The following is a 9000-nucleotide window of genomic DNA, read 5'->3' on the forward strand; positions in this document are numbered from 1 at the left end:
GTTAAAATAAATGACAGTTTTATTAGAGTTCTTAATAACAACGACACACTGTGCAGCTTCTCCAATATGCAGATAAAAAGCTGCGTCACTGACACAGTGGTTAGCACATGAAAAACGACAAAAAAAACAAACTTGTCACAGTCAAAGAAACACGGTCCGGTCACATACGGCACAACACAAGTCTGCACGAGCGTCGAGTTTAAAAATCTAGCGTCGTCACACGTCCGTGTAGCCGGAACGACCTGGCTGGTAGTCTGGAAGCCGACGCGGCACCATGCAGGCCTGAGACGGAGTAAACTATGCAGAGTATTAAAAAGACAAAAAGGACAAACGATGCTGCCGTACACGGCTCACTCAAGGACACGCCCTCATCCATCTGTATTTGACTTACTGCATTGTAAAAGAACCCTGTCTGCATAACAGACAACTCGTAAGCGTGGACCATGTCCCGTTGCAACGTTATGAAGAGGGGCCCATGTTTACTTTTAAATAAATAATTCACCCAAGTTCAAAAGGGGCGATGTGAGAACAGATACTAAATGTAGATAGTGTTTGAGTTTTGTGCAGAAGAGGCACAAACTCTCAGCAGCTAAAAACAAAAACACAGAGCATGGATTAGAGAGATCACACAGCCTCCTCTCTCTCCTCGTCGGCCAATTCTCAGGTGACTTCTTGAGGACCGAGGCGAGCTGGATGGAAAAAAAAAAAAAAAAAAAAACAACTCATGGGACGCTTTCCAGAGAGGCTGGTGGAGCAGTGAGCAGTTTCTAGACGTCCTCGTGCCGCCGCTCCACCAGGTCCTCCGGTGAGTCCTCGAGCCCCCCCATCCGACGCCCTCATCCTGGACTGCAGGTAGGAAAGCGGCTTCTCTCTCTCCGTGGACCCTCGACAGCATTATTCTTCACACTCTATTGATTCCCCAAACAAAAACCCACCCAACTCAATAACCCACAACCTTTTAATCCCCCACAACGCCGTTCGTTTTAGCGTCTCTATCCGCTTCCCACGGAGGCCTTCCTCATCATCTCCTCGTCCTGGACGGAGAGCTCGGTCAGCTTGCGTCCCAGCCTCTCGTGAAGGTCCAGGTATTTGGCGACGCAGCGGTCCAAGCACACGGACTCCCCCTTGGTCAGCTCTGCCTCCTTGTAATGCGGCGGCACACACTTCCTGTGGCAGGCGTTGGTCATGCTGGGGAGAAAAGGAAAGCAGGGATACGGTGGAGTTTGTTTTTTTTTAAACACTGTGCGTAATGACTGGAATATTGTTGCATGCGCTTTTAAACAGGCTGTTTTATTAAACACCATCAGCACCATCTGCTGGAATCACTCAAATTTCATTTTCCATGTCGTGCAACATTGCTCGAGCAAGTAAATAGCGTGACGCAACTATGTGCAGAGTTTGAATGTGATTATAGCAAAATGATTGACATTAGAGCTGCAAAGATTACTTTCATTATCGACTAATTTACTGTCTAAGCGATACAAAAAACTAAATACGAAAACAAACATTAAAAGAATGTCCATCAGTGTCCTAAAGCCCGCGGTGATGTCATCAAATGTCTTGTTTTATTGAATGAAAGATGTGTATTCTGCTGACGTGAGCACATCTGAATCCATTAAACGTTTTGATTTGATAAGAAGACTTGGGCTTTAGACTAAATGGATAAATGGAAGTTGCCGATTCAATTCCTGTCGATCAACTAATTGATGAATCGTCGTCGCTCTAGACCGTGAATAGGAAAAACCGGTATGAATTGTTTTTAACCCCTTTATTCTCAATGCCCCAACCAGTTGAGTCAAAACGCCACAGAGAGTTACCCAAGTCCAAGCGGGGCTTTCAGAGCTGGACTTGAATTTACTTCATTCCATTTGTTTATTTGACGGGGACAATAGTCAATAATCAGAAACGAAGAGTGAGTTAAGCAGCAACAGAATATGGGCCTGAAACTAGAACAGGAAGTGTAAAACAAATACTGTTTGAGGAATACTGTTAGTTATCAAGGAGCAAGGAAGTGAGGACAGAGAACACATTTCCTTGATGAAGAGGAGGATCAACAGGCCTTTGTGACCACATGCATGTCTGTTTTATTGGCTTTGTGGTCAGACAATAATGTCTTTAAAGGTGTAATGTGATCAGTATCAAAATAAAGTTAAAATCTGTGTTTTTGGAGTATTGTGTGGGCGCTTCGTTTATTAGATACAAAGTACAATAAGTGAGCTTCTATAGTTCCTTTAATGAACGAACACGTGTGTATTTAAACAGTTTCTCATTCCATTTTGAAATTAGGTGTAAAAAATAGCATTGAGCATCACTATAATCACACTAAAAAGTTATTTCAAGACTATCAGTAAAAAGGCTAATTCTAACCGCTAACTTTAGCTGCAACTTAAATCCATTTAAACTCGCGTTTAACGTCGCGGGGTTTACGCAACGCCACAGTCCTGTCTGTGTGAATCTGTCACATGCAACTGATCCGGTGTAGCATGCTAAGCGGCGCTAGCACCGCGGAGGAACATCTCTTAATAAGCGCAGCTAACCTTCACCGTTGAACGCCCCTTTGTTACAGCGTATCCACTTTATTAGAGACCGTTTAAATGAAGACCGCGAGACTCTTTACTACCTACAGACCGGGTGCATAAATAACAGACGGCTAGCTTTAACGGTTAGCTTGTTTTTGGCTTTACCGGTTGTACATGTCAGCCATCATCTCCACCTCCAGCTCCGCCGCCAACTGTTGTGCCTTCATGGGATCCATGTCTGCGCTTCAGTGCTGCTCACAACCAGCTTCAACCACACACACACAAGCACGCGCGCGCGCGCACACACACACACACACGCCGTCCCGGTGAGCCTCTCCAGCGAGCGGTGGACAAGAGACAACAACCCGGTGCTTCTTCTGTAACCTTCAAACCTGCAAGATGCAAAACACGTGTGTACCGCTTCCGGTCACACTTCCGCTGTCAATAAAGTTGGGATTGAAACCGAGAGACGACAGAGCGCCCTCTCGTGCCTCTCGGTGCCATAGATCGCCAAAGACTGAATGTAAAATGTAAAAAGGTCTGTTGGCAAGAAGAGGTGACAGGTTTTTTGTTTTTTTTTAATAACCCATAATTATGTAATTGACACAAAACAACGCTGTGCTTTACAAATAAAAGCTCAAAATAAGGTTTCTTTTCAACAACAGTCTCTTTCAGAGACACAATGTCGCTCAAGTGCTTTTATATTAATTTGTAAGAATTCAAAATGCACTGAAAATGTAAAACTAATAAAATTATTGACAAATGTGAACAGTAAGAACTTTTTTCCCTTTGTGTAATTAATTCTTCAGCGTACTATTAATGGAAATCAAACATCCATTTGAACCTTGTACATGGAACTAAATGAAGGTAAAAGCAGCTTCTTCGTCTGGCATCTTCGTGAATAAAACCACAACAGAGAGAACGTAACGCGCGGCTCACCAAAGTGCTGAATTAGTCACACGACATAGTAAAAACTATGCACAAGTACAAAAGTTACTCCGTCTCATCTCCAGTTACATCAATCTCAGACATATCTTCTTCTTCCTCTTCCTTCTCTTCCTCTTCCTCCTCCTCCTCTGGAATGAGCGCCATGCTGTCGAGTCCATTCTCACAATCTTTGGTCTGAGGCACTTTGTCTGGAGAGCAAAGCAGAACGTCAATCTCCTCTTCCTCCTCCTCTTCCTCCTGATCGCAGCCGGCGCTCGTGCCGAACCCACCAGCGTGGGACAGAGGAGGACCGTGTCTCTCGGGGGTCTGGAGGTTCAAGTTGTCCACCGAAGGCATTTTGTCTTCGTGAGGCACGTCACCGCGAGACGATCCTTCCTCGTGGATAGCAGTCTGCTTTGAGTTGTCTGACACGCCTTCATCACGGGCTGTTTCTGTTATAAAAAAAAAAAGAAGAAACTAAGATGGATTATCCAGAGTAATTGGGACATTGTTTTTAATATCTATCTGCAAAGAAAGGCACAGAGACAGTGGATAGGTTTGAGATGCTCTCTTAACTTCTGAAATACCAATTGCAAAAAGCGTCATCTCCGGACCTTATCAGTACTGCTGATACTTTTAAGTACATTCAGCTGATAATACTTGTGTTTGCTTTTGCTTTATATTAGGTTGAGTTTATAAATCGTAAAAAGGACCGTTGGTAGAAACACTTCACCTTCATCGGGGCTCTTCAGCGGCTGCTCCGTCTCAGCTTCCGTCACCGGAAGAGACTCATCGCCCAACGGACGGGTCTCATTCCCGGTAGAGGCGTTTGTCTCGTCTCGCTGGGATTCGTCACACTCGGCCGCCGATTTGTTGACAGCTTGATTGCGATTTTCACCAACTGCGACGTCCGAGACGGCGCGACGCTCTTTGACCCCGGCCTTTATCCGAGGCCGAGCGGCATCCCTTTCTGTCCCGTTGGTGGATTCTTCCAATCTGCTACCGCACGTCTTCCCCTCCTCGCGTTCTACAGCTCTCGCGGTTCCGCTCGTTTCCTTGCCCTGGCTTTCTTTTGACTTCCTTGTTTTGGAGTGTTGCCGTTTGATGAGCTTTTGAAACTCCTTCAGACTGACCATCCGTTTGGTTGCTCCAAGTTTCCTTCCGGTTGGGATTACATCACTGTTGTGCTCTGCCTCAGCACTTAAGGCCACCAGAGGAACTGCCTCCACTTTACTTCTATTCCTGATGCGTTTTTTACGTTTCCCTGTTTTTCCGCTCTCTTCCTGCGGCTCTCTCTTCACTTCGTGGCTCTTCTCGACGGTTATAGCGCTCTCTGAAGGGATCTCTTCAACCCTTATTTTTCGCGGCCTTCCGCGCCCCCGCTTGGGAACTCCTTCTTTATTCACAATCGGCGCTCTGCTGACCACGGGTTGTAAGACTGTACTCTCGACGCTTGTGCTACTTGTGGTCTCCAGAGTTCTTTTCAAAAAGCCCCTGGTCCTGATCCGCGTCCGGTTAGCATTGAGGTCCCCGGGCCCTCTGGGCTTCTCTCTCCGACTTTCCGCGATGGTCGACGGCTCATTCGTTGTCCCTACAAATGTGTCCGGCACGTTTGAACCGGCGGCCATTTCTCTTTCCTTCGCCAGCACGTTGTTGCTCGACAAACTGACCAAACAGACGCTCAGGTTGATCTGATCTTTTGCGTCATCGCTGACTTTCACCTGCTTGCATTCCAGAGGAGAGCTGGCCTCCTGTGGAGAGCATGGACGCTTCCTCCTCCTCCTCCTCTTCGGCACTGCAGCGTCACCTTTACTCTCACCTTGTTTACCTTTAACGTGTTTCTTCCTGAGATCAGACTTCAGTTTTACCACGTTTTGAGGACCGGCAGACATTGTTCCTCTCTCTTCCACCTCTCGAACAGAACAAGTTACCCGGCTTTCGCCACTCGGCGGATTCAACTCCAGGTGTTTTTGCCGTCGCCGGTTTGAATCCAGGGGTAGAGACTCGCTTGCATTTGCTCCGCGAGTGATGGCGCTGAGAGGAAATTGTAGCGATCCCATGTTTACCGATAGCCAGGGTCGCCCGTGTACAGACGGCGGCGGCTGAACGCTCTCGCTTTGGCTCGTTGAGCCGTTGGCGGTCGGCGGATGTTTCGCGGCCGAGGTGGACGGCTCTAACGGAGAGAGACATTGAGGAAGCCGCAGATCGTCCATGCAAGGTAAGGAGTGCAAGGACTGTGCTTCATTTCCGGTAATCAGGGGGAAAAGCTCGAGTAAGTTGTCTTGTGAAGGCGGTGCCTGGAACGCTGGGTAATAAGTAAGGGTCGAAAGTAGTCTCTGCCCACCGAGTGCTTCGGGATATGGACAATTTAGTGTTTTGGACAGCGGCATGCCCTGGTGGCTCGGTCCATGTCTTTGTCCCGTGGATGTGACAGATGAGTGATGCTGGGTAGAGGAGTGCTGCTGCTGCTGCTGCTGCTGCTGCTGTACGGATGGAAGGCTTGAGCAGCTGGGCTGGTTCTGAGCTGTAAAACAACAATAGATACCTGGACAATAGGTGAGAAGGCCGCCATCAGTCACCCTGAATATAAAAAGCTGAGGTGGTTGGTGTTAGGGCGTTAGCTTTTGGATCAATTGAAAAGAGGAGCGGTAGCAGAGTGGACTTTTAGACAAGATTCAGATTCATTTTAACCGTCATTACCAAATATACAAAAATACATTTAGAGTTGAAACCAATAAATTGAAGAATCGATTCAATCATTCAAGTAACATTTCCTTGTTCCAGCTTTTAAATGTTGAGGATTTTTTTGGCTTTTCTCCATTTTATATGACAGCAAAATTAAATTTGCGTATTGGACTTTTGTTCAGACAAAAAAAAAAAAGCAATTTGACGTCATCGCCTCAGACTTAAAGGGACAGTTCGGGTTTATAGTCGGTGTCTTACCCACTGCCACTGCTATGCAACACATTAAAGTAGAAATCATAAGAGAAAAGCATCTAGGTACCTGTATCCGTTGACGCGTGGCCAACTTGTGTCCCAAACACCTGGTAGTATCCCGGTAGTCCCGCCGCACCGAAGGCAGCATGCGTCCGACTCTGCGGCCGCTCGTCCTCCGTCACTGGGACCTGGCAAACGGCCGGAGCTCCGTCGTGGTGCGGTTGAAGACAGTGAGGCTTTTTGCAGTCTCCGTCCAAGTTGGGCAGGATGTTCAGACCCATCATGATGTCCTCCAACAGCTTCTCCATCTGCTCGTCGCACTCCTCCGCGGGGCCCGGAGGCTGGGCCGGCGACACCGACTCCGGGCCGTCGTCGAGGCGGTCGCCGGGGAGAAGCCGGGAGTCGGAGGGGTTGTCGGGGCGAGGCGGTTGAGTGGTCGGGGTCTCTGGTTTGTGAGCCGGGCCTGGCTGGACACAGGAGGGAGGGGGCTCACTGAGGTCCGTCTGCAGCCTTCTGTGGCTGGAGCCATCCTGTAAAAAGATAAAGAGGTCACATAAGTTTAGGGTGATAAGAATCAAATACCAGAACTATCAAATACACACCGACTTTCTAAACATCTAATTACGTTGTTGTGTTATTCGTTACGTATATTCCCTCAGTGTGGTTGCGGTGCCGCTGATCTCAGGTGGAGTCAGATGATGTATGAACAACTCAACTAAAGGTTTCCTTTCCATGCGAGACGGACGGTTAAATGTCTTAAAACAGTCCCAGAAAGCTGCAGGTCTGCAGAGACGCTCAGCTCCTTTAAATCAAGAGTGAAGACTTTTCTGTTTGCCTTTAATTGAATTTCCTGCATTTCTGCATTTTACTACCGTATTTTATTTCTTACACAACTTTTTAGTGTTTTAACGACTGTTCCTAATTGTTTTTAAATCTCCTTTTCTTTTACATTATGTTTTGATGCTTTCAATGGTTTTATGTGAAGCACTTTGAATTACCTTGTTGTTTGAAATGTGCTCTACGAATAAACTTGCCTTGCCTTAAATGTAAAGAGTGAATTTGTTTAAAAAGCTATTTTGTTTGGTGTACATTTAAGGAATACGAGATGCCTGGCACTCTGCTCTTTAACGTGCACGCTTTTTAAAGCAACAGGAGACCAAGAGGTCCTAAGTGACCATAACTGCAGCTGCATCAGTCCCAAGCCAAAATGATGACGGATGAATACGGCTCTGCTGATTGGCTGAAATGACCCAGCGCTGTAGCTGCGTTTACAAAAAGGTCATCTGTGAAACAATCGTGTTGCTCCATCTCTGCACTGCATCACCAAGACAAATGATCGCTGAGTGTTTATCAAACTTCAGCGGATGAAGTGATTCTAATTGTGATACAAACGTATCCAATCGTCTGTGCATGAACCCACCGCCACACTTACTGTATATACCTGTTTGAGGGAGGTGAGAACCGACAACGCCTCATCTGCGTCTTGCTTGCTCACAACCTCCCACACTTCTGGGTTGGTCCTCCTCCTCAGCTTCACCTGCACAGAGGGAGGACATACGGATAAAAACAAACTTCTTACAAGTTTTGTTATGACACTCTGAAGGCATCGCTGCTGAGACGAAACACTTCTGTCGTGACAGTAAATCCTCAAATGTCCTTTCTTCTCTTTGCTTATGAAGTCTTTTTTTTTTTTTTTAAAGTGGGGACTGCGCTCCAGGCGAAATGAAGACGTGGCTCAAACTTAAAAAGGCAACAGCAGTCGAGCGACTGGGATGACTTTCATTTGATTCAAAAGTGCACTGCAGTCGGTAGATCTCTAATCTTTCAATTGCGTCGTGTTCAAGAAACACTAGACGACGCCACACGTTAGCTAAACCGACTGAACGTTGAGATCACAAACTGCACATGACACGGCCTTCCTCATGGCAGCCTCAGTTCACAAATCACAGCTGTCTGCGAAAAAGTGTCCCAAAGTTAGAGAGACTTTAGATGCTTTTTGAGCAGTTTTACGCCCGATGGTAGACAGAAGACATGAAATACGAGAGAGAGAGACAGAGAGAGAGAGGACAGAGAGAGAGAGAGAGAGAGAGAGAGAGAGAGAGAGAGAGAGAGAGAGAGAGAGATCTCTTGGGACGTCGTGGTTCATGGTTGACATCCTTAACCGATCAAGCTGTGGCTGTGCCCCGTATTTTGCTATTTTTATTGCCAAATCGGCACTTAAAGGACTCCATACCTGAGGGGGTACAGGACTCCTGTCTGCTGAAGTTTAGGTCTGAAACTTTGACCGTCCATCGCGAGGATCATTCTCTACTCTCGCCTAGCTCAGCTTTAAGGTTCGTGAACACACACACACCAAACTCTGCGAGATAATACACTCCCGGTTTATTTCCTACACGGAATAATGAACTAGTCCTTCATACCTTGATGGATATCTGTGTGGTCTCCGTCTCCATCATCTGCTGCATCTGTCTCATCTTGGCCAAGCTCTTCATCCCGACGTGCGCGTGCCGCGCCTCCGTAGAGTTTCCCTTTTCTTCTCCCAGCATCTCATCTCTGTGGCTCGGCTGCTCTGCCTTTCCCCCGTTGACGGCTGTTTTGCCGTTTCTTTTTCGATCCT

General features: G+C 46.9%; 2 protein-coding genes across 3 annotated transcripts; both read right to left on the reverse strand.

The window, feature by feature from the left end:
- Position 1: 1 nt before the first annotated feature.
- Positions 2 to 2927, reverse strand: timm10 (translocase of inner mitochondrial membrane 10 homolog (yeast)). Its single transcript, XM_068734659.1, has 2 exons — positions 2685 to 2927; positions 2 to 1188 (listed from the first exon to the last, which is right to left on the reverse strand). The coding sequence occupies exons 1-2, from the start codon at positions 2753 to 2755 to the stop codon at positions 993 to 995; spliced, it is 267 nt and encodes an 88-aa protein (XP_068590760.1). The 5' UTR covers positions 2756 to 2927; the 3' UTR covers positions 2 to 992.
- Positions 2928 to 3113: 186 nt separating this feature from the next.
- Positions 3114 to 6697, reverse strand: LOC137890565 (micronuclear linker histone polyprotein-like). 2 transcript variants are annotated; one of them, XM_068734699.1, is made up of 3 exons: positions 6451 to 6697; positions 4180 to 5970; positions 3114 to 3898 (listed from the first exon to the last, which is right to left on the reverse strand). In XM_068734699.1, exons 1-3 carry the CDS (start codon positions 6689 to 6691, stop codon positions 3513 to 3515), a joined length of 2418 nt encoding a protein of 805 aa, XP_068590800.1. In that variant the 5' UTR covers positions 6692 to 6697; the 3' UTR covers positions 3114 to 3512. The 2 variants fall into 2 exon arrangements, with proteins under 2 accessions (XP_068590800.1, XP_068590799.1); XM_068734698.1 differs by having other exon boundaries at positions 4180 to 5991.
- Between the last annotated feature and the right edge of the window lie 2303 nt (positions 6698 to 9000).

Source organism: Cebidichthys violaceus, unplaced genomic scaffold (assembly GCF_023349555.1).
Source record: "Cebidichthys violaceus isolate CVI_PGR_0920_01 unplaced genomic scaffold, fCebVio1.0.p SCAF_66, whole genome shotgun sequence".
In the NCBI taxonomy this organism is placed as follows: Eukaryota; Metazoa; Chordata; class Actinopteri; order Perciformes; family Stichaeidae; genus Cebidichthys; species Cebidichthys violaceus.

Coding starts and splice junctions, on each gene's coding strand:
- timm10 (XM_068734659.1), bottom strand. CDS start 2,755: ATGGATCCCATGAAGGCACAACAGTTGGCGGCGGAGCTGGAGGTGGAG. Junction 1,189..2,684: donor ATGGCTGACATGTACAACCG/GTAAAGCCAAAA, acceptor TTTTCTCCCCAG/CATGACCAACGCCTGCCACA.
- LOC137890565 (XM_068734698.1), bottom strand. CDS start 6,691: ATGGAGAAGCTGTTGGAGGACATCATGATGGGTCTGAACATCCTGCCC. Junction 5,992..6,450: donor CCACGCGTCAACGGATACAG/GTACCTAGATGC, acceptor CCTATTGTCCAG/GTATCTATTGTTGTTTTACA. Junction 3,899..4,179: donor GCTGAAGAGCCCCGATGAAG/GTGAAGTGTTTC, acceptor TTTTTATAACAG/AAACAGCCCGTGATGAAGGC.